The 20,939-nt window shown below is 43.6% G+C and overlaps 1 protein-coding gene across 2 annotated transcripts in view; it reads left to right on the forward strand.

The window, feature by feature from the left end:
* The window catches only part of ano5b (anoctamin 5b), a 38,724-nt gene extending 18,470 nt beyond the window's left edge, over positions 1-20,254 (forward strand). For both annotated transcript variants that reach the window (XM_052063078.1, XM_052063080.1), the window contains 18 exons: positions 3,544-3,651; positions 5,596-5,664; positions 5,849-6,133; positions 6,230-6,349; positions 7,337-7,452; positions 7,542-7,676; positions 8,564-8,669; positions 8,829-8,889; positions 13,093-13,244; positions 13,329-13,403; positions 13,496-13,721; positions 13,859-14,037; positions 14,152-14,249; positions 15,163-15,293; positions 15,466-15,671; positions 15,836-16,023; positions 18,603-18,708; positions 18,789-20,254. In XM_052063078.1, the coding sequence (XP_051919038.1) occupies positions 3,544-3,651; positions 5,596-5,664; positions 5,849-6,133; positions 6,230-6,349; positions 7,337-7,452; positions 7,542-7,676; positions 8,564-8,669; positions 8,829-8,889; positions 13,093-13,244; positions 13,329-13,403; positions 13,496-13,721; positions 13,859-14,037; positions 14,152-14,249; positions 15,163-15,293; positions 15,466-15,671; positions 15,836-16,023; positions 18,603-18,708; positions 18,789-19,013 (2,586 nt within the window). In that variant the 3' untranslated portion in view covers positions 19,014-20,254. The remainder of the gene's footprint in view (positions 1-3,543; positions 3,652-5,595; positions 5,665-5,848; positions 6,134-6,229; positions 6,350-7,336; positions 7,453-7,541; positions 7,677-8,563; positions 8,670-8,828; positions 8,890-13,092; positions 13,245-13,328; positions 13,404-13,495; positions 13,722-13,858; positions 14,038-14,151; positions 14,250-15,162; positions 15,294-15,465; positions 15,672-15,835; positions 16,024-18,602; positions 18,709-18,788) is intronic.
* Positions 20,255-20,939: the final 685 nt, after the last annotated feature.

The following is a 20,939-nucleotide window of genomic DNA, read 5'->3' on the forward strand; positions in this document are numbered from 1 at the left end:
TCTCATTTGCCCATGCAAAAAATCTTACTTGTTGTTGTGACGGGATTCATAGTGTCTCCGCAGATTGTATTCTTTGAATACCGCCACCGACAGATGAGACAGACAGTCTTTTCTTTGCATTGAAAAAAAAATGTTTCTCCATTTTGGGTTAAATTCCCTGTATTCTGAATATTTTTTTTCTCTAATTCACCCTTTCGCAATGATTACGTTCTCTTTGAGAGGGACGGGTTTAGGATTTTTTTTTCTAGGGTTGCCAGATAACGGCACAGACCGCAGAAGGATGGAACGTTTTATGTGTTTATGAAATTGTTACTAGCTAATAGTTAATTATGAAAATAGTTCATAACTAAGGAATATTTTATTGCAAAAGCCAAATTTTATGATAAAATACAAATATACATAGATGAAAAATAAATCAAAAGACTCTCTGGTATTGTTCAGGGGGGCCGTACCAAATGTGGAGGCGGGCCGAATCCGGCCCGCGGGTCATAGTTTGGTGACCACTGCTTTAATACTTCTTATGAAAAAATTTGAGTATTGTTTGTCATCTTTATGGTAATGTACGTTTGTTTTGGGTGGGATCAAGTGTCCCTGAGAACATGGAAAAGTGCTGGACAAAATATTCTGAAAGTTCCTGAGAGGTACTCGTAGGCGCTGGCATCTCTGAATCCTAATCCAGGGGTGTAAAACATATGGCCCGTGTGCCTGTACTGGCCCGCAAGGAGGCTTGATCTGGCCCGCAGGATAATTTAAAAGTGAAAAAAAAATGCATGAAGGACACGGAATAAATATTTTAATATGGTGCAATACATGGAATATCCGCTAGGGGGACAGACTGTTTTGATCAGAGGAAAAGACAACATTGTTTTGATCAGAGAAGACTACAGCAGCCTCAGTCTGTCACTGAGACAGACCCAACACAGCAGACACTGTCAAGGAATACTTTATTCTTTACACATATTATAGCACTCTCATTCGTTTGTAAGGTGTAAAATTCCTTTCTTTATAAATCTCGTTTAATCTTAAAATGCATTACTATATTTTTCAATACCAATTACTTGTTAAAGTTTTGTACCTTTGTACAGTCAGTGGGATCAGTTGCAATGCATCTATGTGAATGATAAAACTAAAATGCACATCTGTCTAAGGAAATCCAAGGTGCTTCATGAAATGTTTAGGAAAATATCTGTTCATTAAATTTCAACATTTTCCTAATGTTCTTGTGCTTCTTTAGACCAAAACAAAGGAAAGACATTATTTTGGTTATTTATAGCAGATTATGGTATAATTGCCTTGGTCCAGCCCACTTGACATCTACCGAAGCCGTATGTGGCCCACAATGTGAAATGAGTTTGACACTCCTGTCCTAATCTCATGTTTGGCTTTCAATGAAGAAAAGTGAAGAAAATGGAATTGGAGCTTTTTAGTTGTCAATATCACTTGTGTACAAACTTGTGCAGATGTCACTAAAATGGAGCAAGTCAAACTGTTCGCACTCAAAAGATTTATTTTTACTTTTCATGAGTTGTCCTATTTTCCAGCACTTAAGAATGTATTTAAAACAAGTTGATCCGTTTTATTCGTGTTTTAGTTCAGTATGACACTCGACCATATACAATACCATTGAGTTGTATTTCATTTTTATTATAAATATGAACAAATTACAATTCAAGTACAATATATATCATGATGTGGCCTAGCTTAACTTCCAACATAGTCGCTACCCCTTGTGTGGCAGTCATCAAAGGTATTTTGACCCAATGACATCATTTGTCATGCTTTTTTGTTGGGGGGGCGCAATTGTTCTGCTTTAACTTGTGCTATTATGCTGGAGATTTACACAGAATAGCCGTAATGTCACAACAAGGGATTTTCCATGTTTCAGCAGACTGTCAGTGTACTTTAGCAGCATATGTTTGATGGCCTTTTAGTGACTCGTCGCACTCATTGCTGAATCACAAGACCTCAGTTATTCAAAGGGTTCTTGTCATTCTCTAACAAGAGGGCACACAGAAACTATTGATACTCTGGCAAGAGCGAGCTGAGATTCATCTTCACTGAAAAGCTTATTTGACTTCAGCCCTCTAATGGAAGGTTTCGTCAGTTCTACTTGGTCAACGGTTTTGATGCGCAAGCACTATATCACATTAACTTCCACTTGTAGCTTAATATCGCTCATACAAGATGCCGTGTAAGTGTATGTGGTGCTCTGATAAACAAGCTGGCTGTGTTTTTTTTTGTTTTTTTAACCTAACACATGCTCTTCCAGTCAAGATATTGACTCCATATATGGACATTTACTCGTGCTTTTTCATTCCCTCCAATCATGTTGGAGCATATGTTTGGTATAAATAATATGTTGAGCGCTGCACCCTCTATAGTTAGGACTCTTTTATGTGGTTGTTTACAACATGAAATGTTTGGTGAGCAGAAAGTTTTGCACTTATGCAAATGCTCATTTAAAAAAAAATACAACATGACATGAAAATTGTAAAATGCACTGTGCTATCTAAATGACATGGCAGTTCTTACTTAAAGTAACAACACATTGATATTTTCGTGCCCAGTGCAAGTCTAGCGCAAAGTCAGGTCTAACTGTGCACATGGGTGGAGTTTTCTTTCTTTTGGTGTATTTGTAGATGCGTGCTGGCAGAAATGGTACCCGAAATGGGTCCTTTCTTTCCGTTTAAACTTCAGCGCACGAGAGGCGAAGAATAACGGACTCACTCAGTTTTTGCAGCAGATAGGTGCACACAAAGTACATTTATAAGCAAATGCAAGATGTTGTCCTGATGCAGATGATGTAAAGTTGGCCGCAGTGAAGTGAACACTCTGCGACTGCCTTTCACCAGCAATAGTGTATCTGCATGACAAAATTTCTTCCCTACTCCTACCAACACACACACAAACATACACACACACACACACACACACACACACACACAGACACGTAGTTGTGCCGCAGTTAGCGATGGGGCGCTTTTATAAATAAATGAAAATGATGGCCATAATAATGCATTCAATGAATCGATTTCCTTGCGATTGGCTGTCTTCCACTTCAGGGTGTGCCTTGCCTATTGCCCAAAGACAGTTGGGATAGACTCCAGCACGCCCCGCGACCCATTTGAGCATAAGCGGATCAGAAAATGGATGGATGACTTGATTTCTACAATTATTCAGAGTATTTGATGCACGCTGTTGTCATATTACGTGACATCCATCACACATACTGTATCAACGGAGTGGAGAATGTGAAATCCACCTAAATCCTGTTATACCTAATGCGCCATAACTTAGACCTGCTTTTAGCTGTTTTATGGTCTGTTCTACTCTCTGTGACCAAATTGTACAGTACGCCGGGTGCATGTAATTGAAGTAGGTCTGCCACATTCCCAAACAGGGTAAACTAGACTTGCCCTTGCACGAAAATTAAGACGCATCAGTTTTAATGCTGAGCACGTGTGAAAAATAGAGCCCTGTATCTTTGAATAAATGTTCTTCTTTCTTTTTCTACGATTTCATTGTTCCTGTTGTTTATCTCAGACAGAGAAACTACAACCAAACAAAGACACGGTATTCTTCAGGGATGGAGTGCGACGGATCGACTTTGTGTTGTCTTATGTGGATGACAAAGATGGAGAGAAGAAACAGGTACCAAGACACTTTCACACTGCACTCAGAGTAAACTGGCACATAAGAAGCTTAACGGTGAAGTGTGGATTTCGTCACACAAACGAGTGGCATTGCCGAAGTGTGTGCTTTCACACACAGTTGATGCTTGCTGCTTTCCCCATTAACATAATTAGATGTTAGATCATGTCATTGCGACAAAGACAATCGTGTGTTTTGAGTGATAAACGTCACACTGCAGGTGATCTGCTTGTTACGCCACTGCACCAAAGCTGACAAATTTGATATCACCCCATCTACAATTTTTACCCTACACAAAGTACACCAAACCAGCAAAATGCTGTAAAAAATTGGATTTAGATGGCCAGCAAATATTCCAGAAAAAGGACAAGCTGCCATTAGTTGACTATTCGTCATTTTACTGTGACACAGTGAGATACTGTTCGCCTTGTTACATAATCCAGAAAAACAATACTTGATAAAGAAAATTAGGAAGTGATGATAGTAACCTCTTTTTCATTGACACAAAACTTAAAACTATCACCATTCTTTACACATTCAATTGTCGATCATACACTGTTACAAACCCCGCAATAGGATCATGTGGAGCAAGGAAGATTTACATAAAACAAACAAAATTATTCATTCTTGTTACTTGGTTTTCTTTTATTTATTTTTTATGCAGACATGAAGTTAGAGAAATGTGTTGAGAAATGTAGCAAAGTTGTCACAAAGAATCATTGGTCTAATTTAGGCCCCGCTTCCAGCAACCGAGGCAGTTTATTACCCAATGTCGCTATTAGCAGCAACTTTTCTACTTTACCCATTGCTGCTTGAGGGCCTGTGCCCAACAAATGTGTTGTTTGCACTTGCACCACCCCCAAGCTTGTGCTCAGAGTGATGTGGTGTGAAGATTACAAAGTGGGCTCTGGCACAGCAACACTCCGTGAGCCTCAACTGTTACTAAAAACAAGTTATAAATAATACATGTAAATATTCATTTGTTGACTAAAATGGACAACTGTTTTCCTTTCTTCAATTATAAATTTGTCCCTTTCTTGACTTTTGTGATCACTGAAGAAAGAGACGGCTGTTTCATGGTAAGGTTTTCATAGAGTGTTAGCACACGCCCTCTGTAAAGATCCATTTTGTATTCACATTCACAAGGTGGGCAGAAGCATAATCCCAAATGAATAATAATGTTGTTCTCTAACTGCTGAATGTGAAACTAAGCAAATTGGAACCTTGCTTGGTCATCAGTTTCAGGTTACCTCTCAACTCGTTTGTACTGCCCCCTAGTGGAGCAAGTACGAACCGTCTTTTATACCAGTGTCAGTCGCCACCACACTACATACCTTTTCGGAGCGCCAGCCTGTATAAACTACCAAAAAAATCCTTATAAAGAGCAAAAAATCCTTATAACACACCACACCATTTTATATGTCAAAATAACGGCAGATAAAAACCCCATGGAATTTTCAATGATATTTATTGTAGATCTCGAGCAGTGTTGTGTCCAAGGACCGGCAACCCGAGGCCAAGGCCAAGGCCAAGGACTTGACTCTGAGGCCAAGGCCAAGGCCAAGGCCAAGGACTTGGAAAATTTTCCGGGGCAAGGCCAAGGACCAAGGACCAAGGACTGATTTTGAAACTGAGTCTTGAATGGACCTGGGTGTGAATGAAATCCTCTTCAAGCTTTAGTATCACAATATCACTCACTCGATCTCACTCTCTCCTGTGTGTGTGTGTGTGTGTGTGTGTGTGTGTGTGTGTGTGTGTGTGTGTGTGTGTGTGTGTGTGTGCGCGTGCAAACTATCGTTGGATGAAGCTTTCTGTATCCCACCCCTCACCACATCATCACTCTGTCTGATCAAATTCAAGCACCGAAAAGGAAAAATGTGGTTAGTTAAGACCTCGTTCTGCTTTTGTTCTTGTCATCAGCGTGATGTGTGTCTTTGTTCTCAGGAGAGGAGGAGGGAGTTTGAGGCCAACCTTGAGAAAGCTGGACTGGAGCTGGAGACAGAAGACAAATCTGTAAGAGACCACAAATGCAGAACACGTGCACCACCTAGAGGACAAAGTAGAGTGACACAAAATTTTAGTGAGAAAAGGTTTAAAGGGGAGGCTCACTGTAAATTTAACACCACCAAGTGGATGGATTATCCGCCGAGTTTTTGGGGTGTGGAACAAACTTTACTCATTCATTGTCTTATACCAGGACTCAAAAGACCAGAAGACATACTTCTTGAAGATCCATGCTCCATGGGATGTTCTGGCCACCTACGCGGACGTCTTGAAGATTAAAGTTCCTTTCAAAGCCAGTGATATCCCCCACGGGCGAGATGTTCCTCTGGAATTGCTGTCACATCCTTTCCGCTTGCCAGAACACATTATGCACCCACAACCTGATTATTTTACTTACCCCTTTGACAAAGGCAAGACTGACTTCTTTCTCATTAATGACAAGGATACTTTCTTCCCACCATCCACAAGAAACAGGATTGTGAGTGTTTCTCTCTTTGAATGTTATATATTTGCATTTTGAACATATAGTATTCTCATTTGTGGAAAACATGATTTGAATCTTTTTTTTCCTCAGGTCTACTACATCTTAGCGCGATGTCCTTATTACAAAAACGGGAGACAAGACAAAGACAAGACAGGAATCAAGCGACTACTCAGTAATGGGACATACACAGCAGCATTCCCACTTCACGATGTAAGATATTATGAAGAGACTAACACGGACACATAATAATCAAATGTTTTTATTTTTAAAAAAAAACTCTACATTCAGTAACTTAACTTGAAGGGCTCCATTGTTGTAGCCAACCGCTTGTGTACCCGATGTTAAAACTGGCACAAGTTTAGTTTCTTTTATTTGGGAATTTTGTAGACCGTGCCTTGCGTAGAATTCCGACAGACCAGAGCATTTACTTTAACACGCCCACTTCACACCTGACAATTTGTTGACATAAAGTAGACCGGACTTTAGACCAGTAGGTCTAACTTGTGGTGCAATTTTGGTGGATTTGATCAAGGTACAGGCAGACAGATTCTGCGCTCATCTGATGTGTATTGTGAATGTTGATGCATTTCATTCATAAATAAGATGACAGCGTGCATCACACCCTCTTCATTGTAGAAATCAATGAATTGAATGCATCATATTATGATCCCCTTTATTGTATTTATTAAAACACACTCCTGGGCTGCAGAACAGCTATGTTGGGAAACACAGACTTGAACAATCAGGTGCAAGGCGGTCTCCTAGTGCTCACTACACAGGCATGATCTGTATTCCACTTTAAATAATGCGCAAGTGGAGGTCTGCTTGCAGTTTGTTACAAACTTACTTTACGCATTTCGATCGTCTGCACGGACTCCGGCGAGTCTATTTCTGTTTCCGCAATGTTAAAGACTGTGTTTGTGTCTGATACGCTGAATTTAGAAAGAATTGAGTGGCACTGCTTTCATTGGCCAGAAAGTAAGTCGTGTCATTGTGTTTATTCCCACAATGGCGCAAACAGCCCTCTCTCTGTACCTGTGGCCATCTATGAACATACAAAAAGAAATAAAACTCCACCAATGTGCACAGTTAGACAGCACTTAGACAGCACTGCGGCGGGTACAAAAATAGGGCCCGAAGAGAACTTTAACTGTCAAACTCCTTTTCCCTATAAAACTGCATTGGTGTTCCTTTCAGTGCCGTTACTGGAAGAGAGCAAGAAATGCAGAATGCGAGAGTGAGCGCTTCAATTTATACACGCACTGGGCCAGGTTTCTCTGCTTTTACAAAGAGCAGCCACTTAACCTCATCAGGTATGAAAAGAGAAAACAAAACTTTTCAGTTGCTTTCTGCGTTTCCCCTTGAAGTCAGACAAGCTGTTGAAATGAAACTGTGCTCCCAGGAAATACTACGGAGAAAAGATCGGGATTTACTTTGCATGGCTGGGATTCTACACAGAGATGTTATTCTTTGCCGCTGTCATGGGCTTCATATGTTTCACCTACGGAGTGCTTAGCTACGACGACAACATATCCAGGTTGGTAGCCTGGGCTCAGGTCTACGACATAGTGCATTATCCTTCACTACCGAATTGTGAATCTTGTTGAATCTTTTGTTCTGTGTGGTGTGGTTAGATTTTATACGACTAAGAAAAAATGAACAAATTATTAACTAACTCTAGGGTGGACCGGTGGTCCAGTGGTTAGTGCGTCAACCTCACAATGCAGAGGTACCCGGTTCAATTCCATCTCCGGCCTCCTTGTGTGGAGTTTGCATGTTCTCCTCGGGCCTGCATGGGTTTTCTCCGGGTACTCTGGTTTCCTCCCACATTCCAAAAACATGTATGGCAGGCTGATTGAACACTCTAAATCAGGGGTGTCAAACTCATTTTGTGGTGCGGGCCACTTTGGAGTTACAGCTTTCCTTGGAGGGCCGATGTAAAATCGCAACGTTATTTATTACCCATGACAATTTGACATTTCGGTACAGATTTTGGCAAGGATCATGAAGGTTGACACACATGGTTTGCTCCCGTGGGCCACATAAAATGATGTGGCGGGCCGGATCTGGCCCCGGGCCTTGACTTTGACACCTGCTCCAAATTGTCCCGAGGTATGAGTGTGAGCGTGGATGGTTGTTCGTCTGTGTGTGCTTAGCGACTGGCTGACAACCGGTTCAGGATGTCCCCCACTTACTGCCCGAAGACGGCTTGGATGGGCTCCAGCACCCCCGTGATCCTTGTGAGGATTAAGCGGTTCGGAAAAGGAATGAATGAATTAACTATCAGTTTGCCCACTGTGTGTTTTGCATTTGTTCTTCCCCAAAACTGTTTACAACGCACATCTAAATCCAAATGCCACAGTTACAAATACTGACGCTTGGGCCGTTGAATTTCGTTGACATATTTTTTTTCTCTCCCATTAGCAAAGAGATTTGTGATGCAAATATTGGGGGCAAGATTGTGATGTGTCCATTGTGTGACAAAAAGTGCTCTTTCTGGAAGCTCAACTCTACGTGTCTCTCATCCTGGGTAACTTAATCATCTTTGAACAGCTCCTTTTGCTTTATAATTCACAGTCTGCGAGGAATAAAATATAACCTGCTGAGTCAGCGACATGCCGTCGTGCTCATTGTGTCACTTCCTGTATTGCTCTCTTTAACCGATTCCATTTGATGTTTTCTCTTGCAGCAATCCCATCTGTTTGACAATGAGGGAACAGTGTTCTTTGCCATATTCATGGGGATTTGGGGTGAGTAACACACAGCACCGCTCTAAATGCGTATGACCTCAGTCTGACCCCAACCCTCCCTCACGGAGGACAGATTTTCACTGTTGAAGTCTTTCATACTTCCTACGTCTGGCTAACCACGTGCTTCTCATGGCCAGATTAACTTGCCAGTACGATTATGTTCCTCTACTGGGTTTCCTGTCTAACGAAGCATACTGCAGTCTTTGGACAGACTCGGAGGTTCCTAACCAGTGCGTTGCAACAGGGTTTCAAAATGAGACATGACATTAGAAACACCTACAAATTCTACATATATCCTAGTCGCCAAGAGTTAGTGATTTTTGGCTTTTGGTGGTAATTTCAGGATAAATTAGACAAATGCACATTTGTTTCATGCATGATTGGAGAAATTAATGTCCCGATTCAATTTCAATTTGCATTTAGACAGTGTTATTTATTATGCTTTTCACATTTTGAAATCTTGAGACCAAGACAATACGAACAACTGATTAAGAATAATTTGGGATGGTTGTTGGGCGGGTGGATGATGTTATCAGATTGGTTTGGTCATTGAGCTTTGAGTGCCACATAGTGTCATCACGAGGTTGCAACAGAAAGACGGGTAGAATCACAGAAAGACATTGAAGTCGATCCCCTTGAAAACATCAATTCATGGATCAGAAACCTTTTGTAAAGGTTGTTGTTTGGCGCCTTGTTAGAGAACAGCAAGTTATAATTATTATTATTTTTTTTTTAAATACTGAAACACCGAACAGTTGGACGTTGAAAAGTTTACCCAAGGTTAAATGAAGTTCACCTGTAATGTGAGGTTCATCCTGAAATTTGACCTGAAAGCCCAACGTCCCGAAATTTTTGTGAGTACTGTAGATGCAGGACAAGAACTGTTTCATCAGGCGCCGACAGGTATGGCAGCCTCGGTCACACGCTCCCGAGTATTACCCCTGTTTTTGTCATTTTCGTTTGTTTTTGGCGACCGTGAGCGGCTTACTTACACGTGGGAAAAGTTGCTGCGCATTGGGGAGTCTACGCTCGGTCTTTTTTCACCAGCACACGAAAATCCACAAGGTTTTTCGGAGCTAATCGCGAGCGGAGCGGCTGCGCTGTACGGAGCATGGAAACGCCGCCGGAGGAGGGGGAAGCGAGCCGGCGTGTTCGTCAAGCTCCGGCAGCGCGGATTTCGAACCCCGCTCCCATCGATCCATCTTGCTAATCTACGATCTCTGCCAAACAAGATGGATGAACTTCTTCTCCTCACAAAGACCAACAAAATATTTGCACGTTCTGCTGCGCTCTGCTTCACTGAAACCTGGCTCAGTGACCGCCATCCAGATCTCGCGCTACATCTACCCGGCTTCCGCCTTCTCCGAGCCGACCGTGACACGGAGCTATCAGGGAAATCGAAAGGTGGTGGGACTTGCATCTATATCAACGAAGAATGGTGCACTGATGTCACGAAGCTCGACGCACACTGCAACAAGGACCTGGAGTCGCTGTCTTTAAACTGCAAGCCATTCTACTCGCCACGTGAGTTCACCTCCTTTTTACTAGTCGGTGTTTACATTGCGCCACAAGCTAACGCTAACACGGCGATACAAACGCTAGCCGAACAAGTAAACAAACTCGAACTAAAATACCCAGAGTCACCCCTGATCATTCTGGGCGATTTTAATAGAGCACATCTTAACCGTGAACTTCCCAGATATAAGCAGCACATCGACTGTTTCACCAGAGAAGGCAACATTCTAGACCACTGCTATACAACAATCAAAAATGCATACCGATCGGTCGCCCGTGCAGCATTGGGTCTTTCTGACCACAATTTAATCCACTTAATACCTACATACAGACAGAAACTCAAATGTGTTAAACCGGTTGTTAAGACTGTGAAAAAATGGACAGATGAAGCAAAGCTAGCTCTACAAGAATGCTTAGACTGCACTGATTGGGGCGTCTTTGAAACTTCATCGGGCACACTGGATGAATACACAGACACTGTAACATCATACATCAGTTTCTGTGAGGACATGTGTGTACCAACGAAGTCCTTCCGCTCCTTCAACAATAACAAGCCATGGTTTACTCCCAAACTCAGGCGACTCAGGAAAGAGAAAGAGGCCGCATTTAGAAGTGGAGATCGGGCACTGTACAAACATGCCCGAAACCAATTGACAAAGGAAATTAACATCGCAAAGAGAAGCTATGCAGAGACGCTGAAAAACCAGTGCTCTGCTAACGACTCTGCATCTGTATGGAATGGCCTGAAAGCAATCACTAACTATAGAATGCCATCCCCCCAAACAGTGAACAATAAGGGTCTTGCTAATGAACTAAACATGTTTTTCTGCCGATTTGAAAAGGACACCCCCATTTCCCACACACACCCACCTCTACCAGAAACCACTCTACCTACCCCCCCAACCCTCTTTTTCTCCACTACAGATCCACGAACAGGGCGTGAGACGGCTCTTCAAGCAGCAAAAGATCAAGAAAGCTCCGGGGCCCAACAAAGTGTCCCCCTCCTGCCTGAAAGTCTGCGCTGACCAGCTGGCTCCGGTCGTCACACAAATCTTCAACACATCCCTGGAGCTGTGTGAGGTCCCATCCTGCTTCAAACAGTCTACCATCATCCCAGTTCCCAAGAAATCGGCAACATCGGAACTGAACAACTATAGGCCTGTCGCCCTGTCGTCTGTGGTCATGAAGTCCTTTGAACGCCTTGTGCTGAACCACCTAAAGAACGTCACTGGACCCCTGCTGGACCCTCTCCAGTTTGCCTACCGGGCAAACAGGTCTGTGGAAGACGCAGTCAACATAGGTCTGCACTACATCCTCAAGCACCTCGACAGCACAGGGACCTACGCAAGGATTCTGTTTGTGGATTTCAGCACTGCGTTCAACACCATCATCCCGGAACTCCTCACCCCCAAACTACTCCACCTCGGTGTGTCCCCTACGATCTGCCAGTGGATCCTCAGCTTCCTGACGGGACGGACACAACAGGTGAGACTGGGAGCAACAACATCATCAATACGCACCACCAGCACTGGAGCCCCACAGGGATGTGTCCTCTCGCCACTGCTCTTCTCTCTCTACACAAACGATTGCACCTCAACAGATCCAGCTGTCAAACTCATAAAGTTCGCAGACGACACCACGGTCATCGGTCTCATCAAAGACGGCGAGGAGTCTGCGTATCGCCAACAAGTGGAGCAGCTGGAGCTCTGGTGCAGCCGACACAACCTCGGGCTGAACACGCTCAAGACTGTAGAGATGATCGTGGACTTCAGGAAAGATTCTTCTCCACAGTTGCCCCTCACACTATCCAACTGCCCTGTGTCAACCGTCGAGACCTTCAAGTTCCTGGGAATCACAGTCTCCCAGGACATGAAGTGGGAAGTCAACACCATCTCCATCCTGAAAAGGGCCCGGCAGCGGATGTACTTCCTGAGGCTGCTGAGGAAGCATGGCCTGCCACAGGAGGTGCTACGACAGTTCTACACGGCAGTCATCGAATCAATCCTGTGTTCTTCCATCACGGTTTGGTTTGGGGCCGCCACAGAAAAGGACAAAATCCGACAGTTAGGAAAAAATCGTTGGCACCGCCCTACCCACTCGAGGACTTGCACACTGCAAGAATCAAGACAAGGGCACGGAAAATCCTCCTGGATCCCCCGCACCCTGCCCAGCACCTTTTTCAGCCACTCCCCTCAGGCAGACGCTACAGATCCATGCGCACCAAATCCAGCAGACACTTAAATAGCTTCTTCCCTCTAGCCATTAACTCCTTAAACAGTCACTGACATAGTCACTCTTCTTGCACCACAAAATGGTACTACAAAACTACTGGTATACTCTAAAATGGTTCAATGATTTTGTTGTTTACGATGATACTAGTGCAGCGTGTTATACCGGAGACAAATTCCTTGTGTGTTCTACATACTTGGCCAATAAAGATGATTCTCATTCTAAAATTCTGCTCTTACAAAATAACTAAAGTGCACACAGTCAAGCTTATACAAACGATCGTTAAGCATTCTCTTCCACTGAAAATTGAATCAGGTGCAAGCTCATGCTCTTTTCACAGGGCATAATGGTTGTAATCGGTCTTGGGTATAAAACAAAACAAAGCATTGTTGTTTTTGTCGCATGAGGCCACTGACGTTAAAATCACCTTGACTTCTTTTCTGCAAATGTACTCCACAGTAACTCTGTTTTTGGAGTTTTGGAAGCGACGTCAAGCCCGGCTGGAGTATGAGTGGGACTTGGTTGACTTTGAAGAGGCGCAGCAACAGCTTCAAATTCGGCCCGAGTTTGAAATTAGATGTACAAACAGGAGACTCAACAAAATCACTCAGGTGCACCAGGCCTTTCTTTCTTTTCCATAACAACACAGGTCGATCAACACAGCTTGTATTCATTCAATCCAAATCATCGACCAGGAAATGGAGCCATTTCTTCCTGTCACCAGCAAGTGTGCTCGCTTCTGCCTGTCTGGGGCCACTGTCCTTTTCTGGGTATGTGGATGTTTGATGTCAACAGTTTCACAATGGGCCAGCCCGCATCACACACTCCTGCTAGCACGACCGACTTTGTGTGCTTTCTGCAGATATCTCTGATCCTTGCCTGCATTATTGGGGTCATAGCGTACAGGCTGGCTGTGTACGCTGCCTTTGCCAGTATCATCAAAGACCCGATGAGGAAGATCCAGGTGGTGGGCAGGTTCATTACACCGCAGCTTGCCACCTCTGCTACTGCCTCTTGCATCAACTTTGTAATCATCATGATCCTCAACTTCTTCTATGAGAGGGTGGCTGTCTGGATTACTGATATGGGTACATTGCCATTCTCAGACTGCCCCAAAAATATGTTTGTTGATTTGGAAACCTTTTTTTTTTTGTAGTGTTCATCATTGAGATGAGTTTTAGAGTGATTGTCTGAAATGTATACTCCATGTGCTTCCTTCCACCAGAGATCCCAAAGACCCATCTGGAATACGAGAACAGGCTCACCATGAAGATGTTTCTCTTCCAGTTTGTCAACTATTACTCGTCTTGCTTCTATGTGGCTTTCTTTAAGGGCAAATTTGTGGGCTTTCCTGGTAAATACTCATACATGTTCGGGAAGTGGAGCAAACTGAGAAATGAGGAGGTGTGTATCTCGGGCTTTAAACAAACGAAATGTTTTTTTTTCTCCAATGAAACTGCTTCAATCTGGATTTTCAAATGCGTCCCTTTACAATCTGCAAACTTCTTGCTGTTCTAGTGTGACCCTGGAGGCTGTCTTATCGAGCTGACGACACAGTTGGTGATCGTCATGGCCGGAAAGCAACTGTGGGGGAACATTCAGGAAGCCCTGCTGCCGTGAGTTCATTTAATCTTAATTTTCAAATTTGTTTTTTCCACATTATATTATTCACCCATTTTTCAATAAAGATGCATAGGATGTACTGTACATATGCCTCACTAGCCAGACCGTGAGGCGCACCGACACTCGGAAAATCTCCTCTCATGCAGCCATATCAGGTTAGCAAAATGTTGCAAAGAGCTTTTGTGAATTTGCCTCATGTGACAAACAAGAGTCTGAAAAAGCTTCTGGTACATTATGCAACTATACCTGCGTTCGGCATTGTTTGGCGGGGAAAAAGCATCTACTAATTAATAATGTGGCGACTGATGTACTGTAATTACAAATTAGTTTTCACGGCTAAATTTAACTGTAAATTGTGGCCCAGAAATTCTGCTACTCATGTGGTCCTTGGGGGCAACCTCATTGGTGATTCCCGATACATAAAATGTTTGGTCCAATTCCAATTCACTGCCTGCCCCATGTAGTCCATGCTTTTTCTATTTATGCCATGATGCATATTTTGAATATGCCACTTGAGAGGTTGTGTCAATTGAACAAAAGTGTTAAGTCCAGCCTTCGATTGTGTTAATCAAGACACAGTATTCCTTTAGTTGGGATTCAAAAGTGACCCAGGTGGTTGAACTTGGGGTTCAAAGTGTCACATGGATAAACGTTAGGGCAGGGGTGCTCCATCAGAGTTACAGTTGCCCTCAGTGATGGATAAAGTAAATATCCAATGAATATATATGATGGCACGCACCCTTCATCGCTTTGCCATGCAAATGACACACTGCGTCTGCTGCGCGGACTTTATTTTCAGCCACTAGCAGGCCACATAAAGTGTGACACCAGTGCGTTTCCGGTTAACACAGATTAACCAATAATCTATGCAGCGGTATTTCTCACATTTCCGTTGGCATCCGGCAGGTTGATGCGGAACTGGTGGAGTAGCAGAAAGGGGAGGCACCATCCTGAGAATCATTACAGTCGCTGGGAACAGGACTACGTCCTGCAGAACTTCACCCAGCTGGGATTGTTCTATGAATACCTCGAAATGGGTAAGATAATTTTTCTTCGTAGAATAGGTGAAAAAATATCAAATGAATGTTTGGGATGCACTTCTATTTGACCTATAAAAGAATCATCATGCTGTCTATTACTGCTTGAGATGTAACTTTCAATTATGTTTTCTTTGTTGTCTTCCTTTTCACCCTCTCCGGCTCCTCTCAGTGATCCAGTTTGGTTTCATCACTCTGTTTGTTGCATCTTTTCCTTTGGCTCCCCTTCTCGCTCTGTTCAACAACATTCTGGAAATTCGCGTGGACGCGTGGAAGTTCACCACTCAGTTCAGACGACCTGTGGCTTCCAAGGCCAGAAACATTGGGGCTTGGCAGGAAATTCTCAATGCGGTCGCCATATTGTCTGTGGTGACCAATGTGAGTTTGTGTCTTGCACTGAATTTGTGACTTTATTTTGCTTCATGAGAGGTGCAATGAATGCACTTTCAAGTTACTGTGCCGGTTTACGCATATTTCTCCATCTCTTTTGCAATATGACGTCCTTCAAAATTTCTCAATGGCTTCTTGTGCTGTGATTTCAGGCGTTCATCATGGCATTCACCTCCGACATGATTCCCCGTTTGGTCTACCTGTATGCGTACGGTAAAGGGGCCTCCATGAGGGGCTACGTGAACAACAGCTTGTCAGTATACAACATCTCACAGATTCCCTTCCGCCACATGCCAGAAGAACAGGACAACTGGTTTGATAATTCAACATCCACCTGCAGGTATTAAGCACATTTGATCAAGTCTGTTGATAAAAGGACTGTCCGGTTTTAGTATTTAGCATGTTAGCTTTGCGGTCGAGAAAGTTCTAAACTGGGCTTGTGCCCTTCTATATGGCTTTTGCAGGGGTCTTTGCCAGGTACTCCCACATTCCAGAAACATATACTGTACTTAATGTGACATTCATTCATCCAGCCATCCAGCCATTCTCATGGCCTTCTCAGACGGCACCATTTTTTGGGTGTTTGCGACGGTCACACTATCAGACCAACAGATAAATATCGTTCTGGGTCTTGGATCTGGCGAGACGTCACATTATAGGTCCATCACAAAAATGAAGAAAAAAATAAGCTAAATTCACAGTGCAGGCAAATCCGACCCAGATTTTTTTGTCCATATGCAATCTGTATCTTTTTTTTAATAAAAATCAGATTGGTCCAATTCCAATGACCTTCTTCTCTCTGCTGACTCCAGTTCACTCGCTATCTCCCTCCTGCTTGACCTCAGTGCAGCCTTTGACACTATCTCTCACTCCATCCTCGTCGACAGACTCTCCTCCATTGGTCTCACCAGCACCCCCTCTCCTGGTTCCGCTCTAATATTTCTGACCGCACCCAGTTTATCCAGCTCAAATGTTTTAGATCTCACCCCTTTCTCCTCACTTCAGGTGTTCCTCAGGATTCTGTCCTTGGCCCCTTGCTGTTTCTAATCTATCTTCTCCCCCTTGGTAATATCTTCAGGAAACATCACATTCACTTTCACTGCTACGCGGATGACGCTCAGCTCTACATCTCTACCAAACCAAACACCACACTTCCACCGTCCTCCCTAACCAACTCCTTGCAGGAATTAAAATCATGGTTCACCTGAAACTTTCTCAAACTGAACAGCAATAAAACTGAACTCCTCCTCATTGGCACCAAATCCACCCTAAACGGAATAAACAATTTCTCCATTGCCTTTGACAGCTCCTTCACCCCCCCCCCCCCCCCTCCCCTCAGGTCAAGAGTCTGGGTGTCATCCTCGATAGCACCCTCTCCTTCACCTCAGATATCAACCACATCACTCGTTCTGCATATTTTCATCTTAGAAAACATCAACTGGCTCCGCTCTTCTCTCACCCCTCACTCCACTGCTATACTCGTTCACACCCTCGTCACCTCCCGACTTGATTACTGTAACTCCTTCCTGCTCGGTCTCCCTCAAAAAACCCTCCATAAGCTTCAGCTGGTCCAAAATTCAGCCGCTCGCATTAATACACTCACGCCATCCATAAACCATATGACCCTGTCCTCCAACATCTCCACTGGCTCCCCATTATACACCACATTCAATATAAAATCCTGCTCCTTACTTTCAAAGCTCTCCACAACCTTGCCCCTCCATACCTATCTGACCTCATCCATATTCCTACGCCTGTCCGCTCTCTTCGTTCTTCTTCCTCTTTCTTCCTCACTGCCCCAAGTCACCATGGGGAGCAGAGCCTTCAGTCGCTCTGCTCCCCAGCAATGGAACACACTCCCCGCTGACCTTCGTAACATAGACTCATTAACACATTTCAAATCCAGCCTCAAAACACATCTGTTTAGACAATCTTATTCACTCTGACCATAAATCCATTTTCTCAATTTTATTTTATTTGATCTTATTATATTTGATGTTGTTTTAAACATTGTATTTGTGTTTTAACTACTTGTTGTAAGGTGTCCTTGAGTGCTTAGAAAGGCGCCCACAAATAAAATGTATTAGTATTATTAATTTCCAGCCAGAGTTGAAAAACACGTCTCAATGAAGCCAATAGATGCACATCATCCTCAAAAAATAAAAATAAAATAAATGAGGTCACCTGTGTCTATAATTTCTGTCCATAAAGGCTATGAACAGAATCTGTGACGAAGGGCTGCTTTGGCAATGTAAACCAAATTTTGACACCGGCTGTAAAGCCTTAATTAGTTTTGAAATGATTCTTTTAAATTGTCTGTCGGAATCAGTGGGATTGTGACTATTTCTTTGAGCCCTCTTGGCGCCTAGTTCAGTTCAGTACTCTCACCCAAAGTCATTTCGGATTGTTGCTTGATCACCTATGACCCAAACTGGACAAGTTGGAAAGCAAATTCCTCCTCCACCTCCTCCTGGGTAATCGGCCCCCGACAGGGTTTGCCCGCCCTCCCGGGTCCCCCACCCGGTACGACTCTTGTTGGTGCCTCGCAAGGTTCACACCCAGTGTGGGCCCCGAAAGGACCCTAGTCTGATTATTGTTTGAGGAGGGTTGTGGTGCGGCTACTCCCACTCCCCTCCATTCCGGCGGCCTGGGCGCCTCACCTTCCAGTGAGACCCCACCTCCGTCCCCACTGGCTGGTGGCCATTTGGCCGTGTCTGGGGCCCAAGAGCCGCAGCGTTTCTCCCCCTCGCACCACTTGGAGGTATCCCACCATGTGAGTGTAGGAAGCAAATTCATGGATAGATAAACATCAGCGTTATCATCAGCGTCAAAATGTCTGTTGTGAAAATCAGTCAGTAGCGACCTCGGAGTTGTGCGTACAGTGTATTTCTTCATGGAACTCCTTGTTGGGTTTTACAGATACAGAGATTACCGCTACCCGCCAGGTCACTACAGGGAGTACACTCACACCATGCAGTTCTGGCATATCCTAGCAGCCAAAATGGCCTTCATTATCACCATGGAAGTAAGACTTTGACCCTCATTCAAATAATTGAAGAAGGTACGGTGAGCTTCAATCGCCCTGTGATCACTCTCCCTCTGCAGCACGTGGTCTTCGTGGTGAAGTTCTTTGTAGCGTGGATGATTCCAGATGTGCCCTCAGATGTGAAGGCGCGATTCAAACGGGAACGCTACCTGATTCAAGAGTACCTGCATAACTACGAGGTGGAAAGACTCAAACTCCAGCTGAGTGCCAGCTTCATCACCGAGCCCCTCTCAGAGGCGTCGTCTGTGCCGGACAAGCATGAAGTGCTGTCTGAATGCCTCTAGCTGCCATTTCACAAATCACAGTGGCCAAGCCAAAACTAGACTTTGGAGCTTGTGCGGTTATACCTGCTGATGACATCCATATGCAAGGGCTTCTGTGTTTGAGTAAAAACAATATGCTGGCCTTGTTTCTTGTTTCATGGGCATAATCACCTGCTGTAATGAGTTCCTATATTAGGATCGGAGCAGTTATAGTTGAGAAAAAACAACTTGGCTTTCTTATGCATCTGCTTCTCAAGTGCATGTCGTGTATCTGCGCCTTAGAAAATATGAAGGGGTCGATGTGAACGTTTACAGCGATGAGCAAAACAATTGTGCAATTCTCCATGTAATGCCTTCCTTTCTGTAGCTTACGCCTAAGAAATGGCGACATGTATTTATGGATGTTCTGATAAAGCTTATTTCATCGTCATGGCCCTTTAAATAATTTGAATTTGAATAAATTTGTCCCGGCATGTGATCCTTGTAAAGAGGGTACGAAATGGATGACTGAATTTGTCCCAACAAGCTCTATGTTGAATTGTTTGTATAGTAGTCGCGGTGAAAAGAAGTCTTGTCATTGTAAAAATTGTGTTAGATTTCTGTATGCCTTACATTCTTGAAAAAAAAAAAAGAATCACACTGATCAATAAAATAAAATGTTCCACTGAGTTTCACCGCGGCTTGAAAAAGTATGCTTCCCCCTTGAAGTTTTTCTTATTTAGTGACTTTACAATCCCAAACGGGGGTGTATTTTGTGGTGAATTTACCTGATAAACCAACACAAAGTCGCACATAATTGGGAAGTGGACTAAAAATGCGATGGTGAAGTTAGCAAAATTCAAGTCCGCCTGTGTGAAATTGTTCTGTGAAGGCCTCAGCGCTTTGTACAAGAACACTAGTGAACAACAGCACCACGAATAGCAAAGAATTCATCAGATCGGGGTTATGGTTGTGGCGATGTTGGATTAATTCTAATCTTTTTTTTATCCCAGTCTTTGAGCATGTCAGAAGCACTTTGCAATGCATCGTCCAAAAAATGGGGAAAATATGGCACTACTGCAAACTGAAAGACGTGGCAATCCACTTAAACTGACAGTGAGTGAGGAGAGTATTTGTTCGAGAAGCAGCCTATGGTCTCTATGGGGGGCGCTGCAGAAATCCACAGCTAGGAGTCGCAGTCTGTCCACGAGGCCCCTCTAAATTGTACGCTCTACAAATCTGGCCCTTCTGAAGAGGCAAGAACAACAGCATTTTTGAGGGGCTGTAATTGCAGAAAAAGGTGGCTCAAAAACTGGTGGGGGAGGGGCTGAAACAAACGCGTATCGTCTCTCATCCACAAGATGGTGCTACATCTTGGTCGAAATACCTCAAATAACTGACGTTTGTGGTAAGGTGGACAATGGGGAAAACGTTCAAGGGGTATAAACACTTATTGAAGGCACTCAAACTGTTAAATTAAAAATACACTCAACACAGACACACACACACACACACACATATATATGTATATATAAATTATTTGCTTGGGGACCAATTGTAATATTTTCACTGTCATTGCAGGGTAAATGAAGATATAAAGCTTTTCTCTCACATTGCAAACGTGTGATGGACGTGTGTTCATTGTAGATTTTTTTTCTTCCCTCCCTTGCCCATTTGGTGGTTTGTTTCCATGTGATCTCGACTCGCGGCCGGGACAATTCGAAGTGCTCATCTGGATCAACCTCTATGCAGGATCTTGCCACAACGAAAATAAACGGCAAAGAAAGTGGATGATGGGCAGACTTGCAAAGATCTTTTTAATTCTACAAATCTGGTGATAAAACATCCAATTGATCCATTATCCGAGTTGCTTGCTGGAGCCAATCCCAGCTGTTTTCGGGCAGCTTTACTCACAATCCGTTAATACGATGTAATTCCTGTCATATAGTTATTGCAATTTTATGTTCC

This window comes from Hippocampus zosterae, chromosome 4, assembly GCF_025434085.1.
Source record: "Hippocampus zosterae strain Florida chromosome 4, ASM2543408v3, whole genome shotgun sequence".
Taxonomy (NCBI): domain Eukaryota; kingdom Metazoa; phylum Chordata; class Actinopteri; order Syngnathiformes; family Syngnathidae; genus Hippocampus; species Hippocampus zosterae.